Genomic DNA, 12,971 nt, shown 5'->3' with positions numbered 1-12,971 from the left:
ATGTTTATGTTTAGCATCGATGCCAATAAATCGGAGAGCATTATATCGATTAATCGATGTGTATCGATGAATCGTTACACCCCCAATATATATATATATATATATATACTTTTATCCTATTCAATGTAGCATAAATTTAAATGCATTTCAACTTAAGTCTTTTGAGATAAGCAGCTCACTTTTTTTGGGAGCTCCAAGTCAGGCGTCATGTTCCCACTTTAGTATTTTAATGCTAATTTCACGGTAGGAGCAGGAAATGAGAAATTTGGATCCTGTATCCTCCATGTTTACATGTGTCCTGAGGAACTGCTCACAACAAGGCATCCAGCTGAGAGCGGAAAATCCAAATCTGCTGCTCCCCCAGCTGCCCCAACCCCTCCATCTTGCCTTGTATTGACAGCGTGTTACCGGCCCCCTCTGTCACACTACAGGCAGTCGGGCGGGGCATGGCAGCGCTGCGCGAGTCGATCACACCGCATTAGAGCTATGTGTGACATGCAAAGGAGAGGCGCCACACTCTGGCAACAGCTGACTTGCAAAGTTGGCCAGGCTAGGCGAGGAAGAGGAATGATAAAATATACTGGACTGCATATGTTGTGCTTTAAAATGGATGCACTTCACTACCCCTAAGATGAGGTGAACGATCAAAAAAGGTTCACCAGGACAGTTTGCTCAAAAGAAACATTAGACATTTGCACTGTGGCCTACTTTAGAGGAATGGAAGACGTCATTTCTGTTCATCAAAGTTCACAACAACAAAGGAGATCCTTTTCTTCACATTGTTTGGATAGTAGGGTTTTATCCTCGGATATTGTCGGCCTGTTGGGAGTATCATGTGGTAGTGAGTCCTCTGGCTCACCTTGCCCTCTATTTGACAAGCTTTTTGTAAAAAAAACATGCCTTAGTTATTAATATGAGCAGCAGTCAAGCATGCAAATTACTCATGTCCATTCACAGCACAACTCCGATCCCTTGTTGAAAGGCCACAGACACAAGAGGCGAGGATGCAAACCTTCGCTACTGAGGGATGTATTTGTTGTCTTTTTTTATTTTACTTGTTTTGTGAAGCCTTTCTGACTTTTTGAAGTCGCAGTACAAATTCAAAACGTCTAATAAGTGACCCACTTTTTCCTGGCACCAATAAACTGACCATAGTGGGCGTGTCCGGGAATCGTTGGCTTTAGGACCCGGCGGCTGCTCTTGTGAGGCAGGCAGGCAGCGGCTGGCAGACAAAGGGGAGCAGAGAAGCAGCGTGGAGTTTTTCCTGCAGCATTGACACACACGCGTGCGCGCGCACTGACACGCTCCTTTACTCGCACCTCTCCTCGCCCACTTCTGCACACGCTCCTTTCACTGGCACAAGCAGCCACGCAGGTGAGTCCACTTCAAGGTGGGATTACTGATGCAGGAAATATAATTTAATTTTTAGACTAATAGAGAATATTTGAGTTATTTTCCAAGTTCTGCATGCATGGGAGAGTTGTTTCTTATGACTTGCGCATGCGAAAGAAAGAAAAGCTAGCGTCAGCGCCATGTGCCAGTCCCCTCTAAAGAAATGCGGTGTCATTAATAGAAATTCACCGCTTTTGTGTTCTCTTGTAAGACAAAAAAAATCTATTGATATTTTATGTGGAGTCAGTGTCACATTTTGGTTTTCTAAAGTCACCCGTCAGAAACCAGCCTTAAATGTCAAATGCATGCCTTTTCTGTCCAATCTTAACAATTTTATCACTCTACACTAAATTATACTCTCAACATTGATGGTAATTTTCTAAAAATGTTAATATGAATGAGAGAGAAAAAAAATACTTTTAGGACTTAAGTGTCCATAGCAGCATGCATTATGGTTGGTGATGTCACCCTAAACTGCAGGAGCCGGCTTGTACGCAGACAATGGCCTGTCCTTCCAGTTAGTGCTCTGAAGGGGAAAGGGGCATTTTTGGAGCAGCAGATGGGCTTGGAACCTGCTCTTTGTCAGCCGAGGACCACCACTGGTCACACCCCTGTCACCGCGCCCCTCATAAAACTGAGACTTCATTTGAAAGAATGCATGATATTACTGCGGTCATCATTGCAGGCTGAAGGCTTTTATATCTTGCACTGTTGAGATATTTAGCTCGTACAAAAAAATCAGAAATCTCCTCCTTTTAGGTTTAAACTTGCCTTGATGATTGATTGGCTTTTTGAAGGGATGCTTTGGTTGACCATATTATTTCTTTGGTATGTTCATAAAGTCATTGGACAAAAGTGTTGGGACATACCAAAATATATTAAATTATTAAATTCATTTTGGACAATTCTATGGTTCCAACTTTGTGGTATTGGTTTAGGAAAGGCCAAACCAGGTATGTAAATCTTGGTTGGCTGACTTTGGTTGAATTAGCATCTAACCTCAGAAACACCTTTGGGATTAACAGAGGGACTTTTAAAATCTTGAATTAAATCTTCCTTGAAGTGTGTTAGCTGTTTAAAAATGTGAGCAACTGTTTTATGTTCACTTTGTGTCCTTACCCTATTGTGGAAACAAGTGCATCAGTTTTGCTTGAATTTATGCCAGTCGGCGTACTTGTCGATGAAAGTGGAGGGGGACCTGAATGGGGTGCAGGTGAGGTGTGGGTATGCAAATGTTTGAAAAAGAGGCAGGGTCCTCCAGTCTCAGGACTGTTCATTCCAAAGCACAGCTTGGTGATTGTTTCATGGACAATCATTTGCATATTGCCTGAAGTGGCAGGCAGCATTCGACCTCATTGAAATTCATTGGAACTTTCTTCCCTGTATTTTTAGACTCGGTGTAGCTGGTCCCCCTCGCCTCAATCGTATCAATAGTACCCCAACTCTTGGTCACCATGGAGCTCGACTTTGCACACTTTGACGAGCGAGACAAGGCGTCCCGGAGCCCGCGAAATGGCCGCTTGAACGGACTCCCAAGCCCGACCCACAGCGCCCACTGCAGCTTCTACCGCACGCGCACACTGCAAGCACTGTCCAATGAGAAGAAGGCCAAGAAGGTGCGCTTCTACCGCAACGGAGACCGCTACTTCAAGGGCATCGTGTATGCTGTGGCCAATGACAGATTTCGCACCTTCGACGCTCTACTGGTCGATTTGACGCGCTCGCTGGCCGACCATATCAACTTGCCTCAAGGCGTCCGCTTTATCTTCACTATTGATGGCACCACTAGGATCACAGCACTGGATGAACTAGAAGAAGGTACGCTTATTTTGCAACATTCTATGTTATCAACTCAGTCTTAAAGAATCTATCAAATCAACTCATCTGAAGAGGGTCAGTGCCCCCCCTCTAGCACCGCCACCGACTGCAGGTATTTTGCTTCAAAGTCAATGTGTCTCTTGTAGTTTTTAGTTTTGTCTCTCGGAAGTGATCTCTTTAGACTAAAAGACAGTTTGCAACTCCCCTTGAGACGTTTTATTTGATTGAATTTGCTATGTTTGAGGCATTAGGACACCACTGGGAGTCTCTGGTGTCCACAATGTGGTGTAACACTAACCTAATATTTTTATTTGCTGCCATCCCAGGGGAGAGCTACGTTTGCGCTTCAGAGAACGCTTTCAAGAAGGTCGACTACACAAAGAACGTCAACCCCAACTGGTCTGTGAATGTGAAGGCCTCGGCCAGCCAGAAGAGCATTCAGTCGTTGGCGGCTCGTGCCGCCACCGAGCCCAGAGAGCAAAGCAAAGACTTTGTCCGACCCAAGCTGGTGACGGTGATGCGCAGCGGCGTCAAACCGCGCAAGGCCGTGCGCATCCTGCTCAACAAGAAGACGGCGCACTCTTTTGAGCAAGTGCTCACAGACATCACGGAAGCCATCAAGCTGGAAAGCGGGGTGGTCAAAAGGATCTTCACACTGGATGGCAAACAGGTATGTCATTGCCCCGCCCACCTCATCATCACACAACTGTCTGTGCTCCTTGGAATCTAAAAAAAAACTGGGAGTTTGTAGATGGTGAACACTATTTCAAAAAGACACATTTTCAGTAAACTCATAGCGGTCTTGCAAAAGTCAGCTAACCTAATGCTAACAAATAATGCAAAATGTCATTGATGGGTTAACAAACTGTATTGTTACTACCGGATAAACCTTTGAATTACAAATAGTTGGATTTTATTGTGAAATAACCAATTCCAAGTGTTTTTTTATGCCAAGATAAAAAAAACAAAGATTTAAAAAGATACTTAACTGCAAAATCTACTGAGCAGCTGGTCCAAGCGTTGCAAATCATACCACTTGTTTCCACATTTTATTCAATGACTTACTATATCTGTGCAATAAATATTCCCTTGTTCTCTTTGTGAACTCCTTAAATCTTGATTTGGTTGGTTATGCAATTCCAGACGACTAATAACTTATCTGAGCATGTGAAATGACTCAAAGTAAATGAGTGTACATTCTCAGTTTGTAATATGAAACTAAATCATGCAAGGCCATGAGTGAAAACCACATCACAAAATCTAACTCTCTCAGAACTCTCTGAAGCTCTTGAAACACAAATAACCACAATATGGGACAATTCTCTCACTACAATACAGGGTTTGGTTCTTTGTAAAACATACTGGGTGAAAGGCAGAACTTAAAAGGTTCTCAGAAGCACCATGACCTAAAAAAAATTCACAACAAAGGACACTGATGACCTGAACTGCAAGGCGGGTGAACACTGACTTAAGACAATGAAGGTCATTGTGTGCCTTGCGTCCCCATTTTCACTGACCTGCTGGTAAATGGCATGTTGCAATACTCTGTACTCAACCTTTCACTTTGATGGTCAAGCCCAATGAAACCACTTAGGATGAATTACAGCGCTGTGAAAGTACTTGCTACCTTTTGGTCTTAATGGGAGGACATCAGTTACTCTAACCAAACCAGTAACCGAACCCATCCATTTTTTTTCCCTGTCTGGTAAGACCTTGCTGGAGGGGAGAAGCTGTCTCGTGATAAATTTAGAAATTGAATTGATTTGAATGCATTCTCCTCTCCCTGGTGTGCCATCAGTTAGCCGCAAGGTGTTACAGAACCGACATGCCAAATGTTTAAATACTGCAGTCATAAAATAGGAAACATTGCCATTAGAATTTATCTTACCACCAGAGGTCACGTATCCTAATTACAATAAAGCATCATCATAACTACAATCAATTGTTTATCAATATAATTGATTTTTGTAACGTCAAATGGCAGAAATGTTTAAAAATGGCCGCACAAAACATTGATAGACTATAACGACGCTACTGCGTTGGCGGTGATCTGGTAGAAACGTTATTGATGCAGTGCCTGCCCCTCCCTGACTTTGCGCCGCTCCTCCTCCTCCTCCTCTTACCATTGCATAGCGATAGCTGCTAGGTTTGGTTGCTAGGAAACCACATCCCAGGCACAAAGAGAGCCCAGCTGGTGTCGACCGGTCTGCCGGATACTACATCCCGCAGTCTAGTGGGTGTGAAAGTTTCTTATCAATGTTGGTTATAATATTTGCATTCCATTACGGGATGTGATTGATTACTGGTCTTTCATGTAAGAGGATGATTTTTTTTTTTTTTTTTTTTTTCCCCCTGTCAGACTCTAGGCTTTTTTTTTTTTTTTTTTTTTTCTTTTTTTTTTAAATGAGAGTATTGATTTTGTTTTTTTTCAAAATGTAGTACACACATTAAGGACCCTTCCGTCCGAAAATCACTCCTATTTCCCCTCATTCGCTGCTGCTTTTTACACGAGTCCAAAAGGGTGGGGTCGATGCATTGAGAGCAGTAATTTTCCATCCTTTTGAGCCAGTTGTAATCGTTTTATTCTTTTTTTTTTTTTTTTCTTTCTCCCCCCTGACAAGGGCGGTGGGAGTGTTAATTGTTCCCATTGCCTTCGAATGTGTTTAACAAATTTAACACAAAATCAGTCTTTATCTAACCGGCTCCAGACCTTTTGTATTAAATTTGCAATGTCTGGTTTGCATCTGGTTTGTATTAAATGAATCGAGGGGAAGCTTTCATTTAATAAGTGCCATATGCTATTTTGGAAATCTCTTTAAGGTGCACAGTACCCTAATTTCAGGGAGGGTTTTTTAGCATGGGAGATGGATGCAGACATGTGTTTATGGCATCTTAAAGACTAAACACATTTGCTGAGGGGAAGAATTGTCTGCTCGCTCTTGGACACACTGCAGAAGCTGTTGTCATGGCGATAAGCTCTGCCGTGATGGATTCGGTTTTTGACAAAGGACAGGATATGCTGAGTGGGCCTTTTGTCATCTTCATTGGGGCTTACCTGGCTCTCCTTTGCCAGTTTCATTCAGTCACACGAAGACGTTGCCTCAACCCTTGACTTTCTCAGAGGTTGTTGAAGGGGCGTGTCTCCCTCTTAACAGCATCAACCAGTGAACATGACCTAGGGGGAAGAGAAGGAATCACGTTTTAATGATGCTCTGGACAACATCCGTCAGACAAATGTGATGCTGGCTTCCTCCAGGATGGGGAAGGAAGGGAGGGTGTTGGTGGTGGTGGGGGGGGCTGAACAGATCAGACACCAGCTGGCCCCCATGACTGTGCAGATATATCTCTGCCAGAATTGCTCATCTGTGCTTCAAATGAGCACTGATGGGAACGTGCTGATGCAGCAAGGTTCCACGGACAGAAGTTGCTAGTGAATACTGGAAATTGATGATGTTAGTTCAACCCAAACTCTCTTCTCTTGACCACTGGTCACTCTGAATAATTTAGTTGTTAAGAGTTTTCGGGAGGTCATGTGTTCTTGACAGCTGGTCAAGCAGAGATTAGGGGATGGGCTGGGTGGCATGGAGAGTGGAGGGGGTTTGAGGGAGGGCCTTTAAGGGGGATCTCAAAGGAGTCCCTAGTTTTCCAATGCATGCACACATTCTTCCAAATAGACACAATATAATTTATCTTGAATAACTGAGCTCTGCTGTCAGTGTTGCTGTAATGGCGCCACGTCTCAGTTCCACACTTTAGTCTGGCGGATGTGCTATATTTGCTCCAAATATTTTCCAAGATGGCTTTCCAAAGCGACTCTTGACATTTCAAGAGCAAGCGAAGCTGTAGACAGCTGCTCGGCCAATGCACATTGAGTGTATCATCCAAATATATTTTTTAGTACAACTTGTAAAGAGCAACTGTATTTGAAACTTGTATGATCCCTGGCGGCAATGAGATTAGTCTGAGTGCTTTGCTCAGAAGGATTCACTGTTGTTCTTATGCAGGTTATTTATGAGTTTGTAGACACTTTGAGTTCCCCCTGGAGCTACCTTTGACAACAGTTTTAAGCTCACTTTGCTATCTAATAACATTTAATGTTAATTGTTGAGAGGATCGTTTGGACAGATGAGTGATCCTACCCCTCGCTGTCACATTTTGCACACATAGTCCTGCTGAGAGTTATTTACGTTATCGCTTTAATCAGCTCAGTCCTTAAAGCTATTAAAACAGTCGAGCCTCTCCCCTTCGGGCCCGTTTCAGCCCATTTCTCCTCCTCTAGGGGGTCGGAATGAGTGTCTCCTTGAAGCTTCCATCTCTTCTTGCCACACTGCAGTAATGAAAGTAACATGCATCTAATCCTATTGCTAACGTTCACAGTAAAAACAGCATACACATTCAGAAATTGCTCTGGCTAGTTAATTAGCATTTAATCCTGAGAGTCAAAGCACCATCTCTGTGCATCAGTGGATCATCCTGCCTTTAATCTAGTTGGCAGGGGGGCACGATGTGCACTAAGGGCCTTTGAGAGGGGAGGGTACAGCTGTTGGATGCCATGCCAGAAAGTCACCAGCACGCACTTGTTGGCCAGGACAGCTGCTTGGGTGGGTGGGTTGGTGGGATCTTCCCAAATTATCTGCAGCTCATAGTTTAGATGTGTATCATGAAATGTGCCATGATTCATTGCCACAGTCCCCAAATGTGATGCCGCAGTGGCATTTATCATGTCACATCTTCAGACAAACACTGCACCCTGGAAGCTGCTTGATAGCATATTAGCTTATTTTTAGGGCTAAAATAAAATATATGGATATCATTTGTAAATATAGATTTAAAATGTTTTGCTGTAGTTAAGTTCTTAACTATGGGAAAGAAAGTACTAATTCAAATGAATCACACTCATGCTCTCAGCATTGCGTCCTTTGCAAATATAAATAGTTTCATATTTTATATACTATAAAATCAATTTTGGAGAGATGCACGTACTCTTTCTCTTTATGCTAGTTGATTATGTACTGTAATTCCTGCTCACGTTATCTATCCTATGATCTCATAGGTTACTTGCCTTCAAGATTTCTTTGCGGACGATGATGTCTTCATTGCATGTGGACCTGAGAAACATCGCTACGCCCAGGATGACTTCTCCCTGGATGAGAATGGTACGGTTATTATTTTACAATACAAGAACAGTAAAATTGGAAAAAAAAGCTTCCTTCACAGCAATAAGGATGCTAAATCTGTAATTATTTCTTTTCATGGCAGCAGTAGTGCATACCTATCCAAAAATATCCCCAGACAAGAGCAGTTTGTTTTTTTGTCACCGCCACTGCGACTAAATAAGCTTAATATTGCCTGTGGTGCTCAATGATTGTTGAGGGAAGCAGTCAGAGGGAGGCCAATGAGGAGGCAGAAAGGGAGCCCGTTATCTGCAAGCAGCAGCGGGAATGAGAAAAAGGTAGAAAAAGGAGCGTTAATCTGCCCGGTGACAGGTTTAGGCCAGTTGATGTGTCGCTACTGATACTGCCGAGAAATGTTAAAGCAATCCTCTTAGTGAGTCTCTGTACGCCCATAAAGCCTTTGTTCTTTCTTTTTTTAAACCAACTTGCTCTGAATATTAACACATTCTAATGCGAGCTACTTTTGAAGGTGTGCCTATCACTTCTTTGTCTACCGCCTTGCAATATAATGCAGTGTATGCATAATTGGACCAAGTTGCCTTTTTCAGCCTCTTTGCTTGCCCTAATATTAGAATTCCATTTTATCACGCTTTATTTGCATGTTACGACAAAAAGTTAAGAAAAGCAATCAATGATGAGGGTTAGATGGATCAACTTGATTTTATTCGTCCCGCAACAAGAGCTTACCCGGCAACCGTAAATGAGGTCTGTGGCCTTGGGCAATATCCAAGTCACCACATTTTCCACTTAACAAAAATACACAAGAAGCTGTATTTCTATTGCTGCACATCACATGCATCCAAGGTCAATTTGAGATTTATTTGGTTTCCAAGCAGCTAAGTAGAAAGATGGATGACTACAAATCATGTGATTTGTATTTTCTGCTTCACTAGCCCAAAACATTTAACAATTCAAGATTATGATGTCGAAAAATGCTTAAATAACTGATGAAATTCAGCCTTAATCTGTGTGGCAACATATTTGTCAGACATGAATAGTAACACTATCATTCACTCAGATAAAAAAAAAAAAAAAACCTCATGGCAGCAAGTCTGCTAATTGTTGTAAAATTCATTTTTCAAAAAGTGCTGATGGTCTACCTTTGCAGAATGCCGAGTGATGAAGAATCAGAAAGCTCATCGTAGTTTCATTAAGAGTCCTGGATCCGTCATGCGCTGCAAGTCCCCTGCTGAATCAAGTAAGCTTCTTATTTCTTCACCTTCACAAATTAGAATGCATGAACATCAGAATAGCAGATAAATCATAAAGGTCTAGCTAATAAAAAAATCAAACAAAGGCAGCTGATGCATGTAGCCTAGTAGTGGGGGTGGAGGCACAATCCTTCAATCTTATTTAACGGACTTGATTGTTTTATTGATCGGTATTGATTGAGGAAGCCGTGCACACAATAGCTGTTCAGCAGTATTTTGTATTTGTACAGCAGATGCCTGTTTTCCTGCACTAAATGAAATAATTCAGTGATTTGGGTTTTCCATGGAATGTTATTACATGCTACAAAATCCAAACCAAGATGTGGTTTCTAATGCTTGGGGAATTTTATGTACTAACGTGTTAAGTATTGTGGCTTTTGGGTGGCCTTCTTATAATGCTACACTTAGTCTGACTGAGCGATTTTAAATGAAGCGCAACAATGAATCTTTGTCCAAGAATTGTTTAAAACACTCACTGACCACCTGGCTGACGGTCTGCTCAAGTCTTTTTATCTCTTGTAGACAAAAAGCTCCGTTAACCCACTTTACAAACTCTTGCGCTGCTTTCGAATGTAAACACTAATACGCTAGTGGATGGAATCCAACAATGTGACAAAATGAGAACCAAACAAATGACTTTCGACTTTAAGCGGAATGTAAATTAGAGATCGGAAGAAAACCATCCATCATTTTTGATGCGATGTAAAATGAAGCAATCCTTTTGATGCTTGCTCGTGTCATGTTTGCTTTTCCTTTGGCGTCGCTCTTTAATGAAACAAAATTACATTGCGCCGCCATTTTGTCAAAACACAAAAATGCTGTATTTACAATAAAAGTGTACAATTTTAAACAGATCCCATGCGTCTTGTCAAAATGAGAATCAATAATTTTATTACCCCCAAATTTAAATTAGCTGCTCTCGGGGATGCATTATCTTGGGAGAATATCAAAACTCAAATACGACTACACTCAGCCAGGAGCTGCTGTCTACCACAGCTCACACTCGCATGCATACTTGTTGATATCACACACAGGAAACGTAGAGTATCTAACACAGAAACAGTTGTTTCTCTAAGTTTCATACTACTATGTTGTCCTCTCAGTCAACGGAACAGGCTCCAGCAGCCAGATTTCCACCCCCATCTCCAAGCACTCTCCCACCTCCACCCCGACCAGCCCTGCACCCGGTAACAAACAGAAGGTACCAAAACACACTCTTGCTGTTTTTTTTAGTTATTTTTTTTAAATCCTTCAATGCATCATCTGAACATGATCTGTGTGTTTACAGGATCTCTACCTGCCCTTATCTCTGGATGATGATGATTCTGTTGGGGAATCCATGTAGACTCTGAAACCTTTTTTGTAAACCTGTGAGGCTTTCCAGCTTTTCTAGAGTGCCAGCTTGTGGCCGAGGAGACCCACTTAGGTGTCAACTAGAATTCTCTTTACTGCTTGAGAGCACAAAAACACCCACTCTTGTTTTTCTAATTTATCAGTTTTTACCACAAAATATTCATCTCACAATAACACAAATGTTCTAACAAATTTCACTGCCACTGTTTAGAAATTTTACTTTTTTTTTTTTTGCACACTACACTCCAATCACAAATTTCCCAGCAGCAAATTGAGTGATTTCAGGGTCTCAAATCTGACTTTTGTATGCCTATTTTTTCTTTTCTTAGGGTGCTAAAGCTAGTCTTTTTGGGGAGGGGGGTGAGCCCCGTGTTTTGAACCTGCTGTAAATACTGTTCATAGTTCTCATAACCTTTCCTGGTATTCCGGTCACCATTGCTGTGCTTCCATAAAGTCATCTTAACATTTGTTCAACTTTTTCTGGCTGTAGTCAAAGTAAAAGAACTCCTGAGGTAGCAATGTGTGGAAAGATCTTCTGAAAAGGAATCTTTCTTAATCAATAATTGCAATAACTATGAAAACATTGCGGAAAAACATTCCACACATTCCTCAAGCAATTTTTTTGTTTTGTTTAATGGCTCCATATATACATTTGCAAGCTATACCTGGTTACATCATATACCCTCCATCTTGTACATATTGCTTTGCATGATACTGGTGAATTATTTTAAAGCTTTAGGTGCAAAAAAAAAAAAAAAAAGCTGATTTGAAGGACCTAACGGTGCATAAGATTAACCAAAGTTCATCTTGTTAAATTAGGCCAATCAGTATACGGCAGTGTTTTGGTAACATTTTGATAAGTCATGGATAAATACGTAAAGGTCACAAAGCCAAAGTGTTGCAGGATTTATTTAGGAAAAAAAGACTTAGCTTCTATTAACATTTCTGGAGGAACATCTGGTGATGCAAACATGTTCCTCCCAAGGCTCTAACATAATATTGCTTTTAATATTTGATAAAGTTTATTAATTTATAAGAATGGTACGTGTCTTGGATTTTTCTCTACATTCAACTTGTGAGCTATGACCTTTTTTAAGTCGCCTTGTGCGGCTCTTTTTTTTAATAAAAAGTATATGATTTTGTTTCCTAAGAGTTATCTCAGGTTTTGCTGGCAATCAAGCCCGAGACTCTTGATTCAATTGGATGACACTGAAGCACAACCAGCTCCAGGCACTTTGAATGTCTGCATGGCGGGACCACAATTTACCCCCAAAAAACTAAGTGCTACTTGTATAGCCTCCGTTTTTCAATTAACATCTATGCATTTGGATTTTAGGAGTAATGATGAAATGTTCATGCTGTTTGTCGACGACATCGATGAGAACCCCCCCCCCCCCCCCCCCGCTCCCTTAGAATATAAAACAAACAAATGTTCGTGTGGGGTTTAGTCATCATCAACATTGGTGCCTTGTTTTTGATCAAAACAAGAAGCTTGCTTGCTACTTTTTAACCACTTTGTCAAATGAGGCTTACCAACAATGCTTGTTTTGTAGACTTAGACACTTTATTATGGTGTATCCCGTAGTCTTTTATATTCCACCTATGCCTTTTCTCATGACATAAATGACCTTTTTTTGTGGTATTTTGCAATGTCAAACAGTGGATTGTTTCAGTGCTTCATTCAATGTAATAGCCGGCATCATTTTGCAAATAAAACAATTGTACAAGTACATCACCTGTCATCATTTATTACATTTACAGTGATGTCCTTCCATTCATGTACTCCTATCATCTGCCACGTAAACTCTTACTAAGCTCTACTTTTGTCTAAACAAAACTCCCCCACTCTCACAGTTGCTTGGTACCAGGATTCCACAAGATGGCAGCAGAGCACTTTCATAAATAAATTAATGAAATTCAATTAGTATCAATTTTGTTCTTTGGCACTAAGTTATCACAAGATGTGTGAAAATGAGGTCATTTATTGTGCACCTCACGAAGATCACATGAATGACCTTTATTC

At 41.3% G+C, this 12,971-nt stretch overlaps 1 protein-coding gene across 2 annotated transcripts; it reads left to right on the top strand.

The window, feature by feature from the left end:
* The first annotated feature begins 1,132 nt into the window (after positions 1 to 1,132).
* LOC133168542 (neuronal migration protein doublecortin-like) lies at positions 1,133 to 12,663 on the top strand. Of its 2 annotated transcripts, none has more exons than XM_061300157.1 (7): positions 1,133 to 1,374; positions 1,873 to 3,210; positions 3,537 to 3,880; positions 8,264 to 8,366; positions 9,493 to 9,582; positions 10,699 to 10,796; positions 10,884 to 12,663. In XM_061300157.1, exons 2-7 carry the CDS (start codon positions 2,847 to 2,849, stop codon positions 10,938 to 10,940), a joined length of 1,056 nt encoding a protein of 351 aa, XP_061156141.1. In that variant the 5' UTR covers positions 1,133 to 1,374; positions 1,873 to 2,846; the 3' UTR covers positions 10,941 to 12,663. The 2 variants fall into 2 exon arrangements, with proteins under 2 accessions (XP_061156141.1, XP_061156139.1); XM_061300155.1 differs by having other exon boundaries at positions 1,149 to 1,374; positions 2,785 to 3,210.
* The last annotated feature ends 308 nt before the right edge of the window (positions 12,664 to 12,971 follow it).

Source organism: Syngnathus typhle, linkage group LG15, assembly GCF_033458585.1.
Source record: "Syngnathus typhle isolate RoL2023-S1 ecotype Sweden linkage group LG15, RoL_Styp_1.0, whole genome shotgun sequence".
NCBI lineage: Eukaryota > Metazoa > Chordata > Actinopteri > Syngnathiformes > Syngnathidae > Syngnathus > Syngnathus typhle.
Note: the sequence above shows the minus strand (reverse complement) of the source record. Positions and strands in the feature narration are given on the sequence as shown.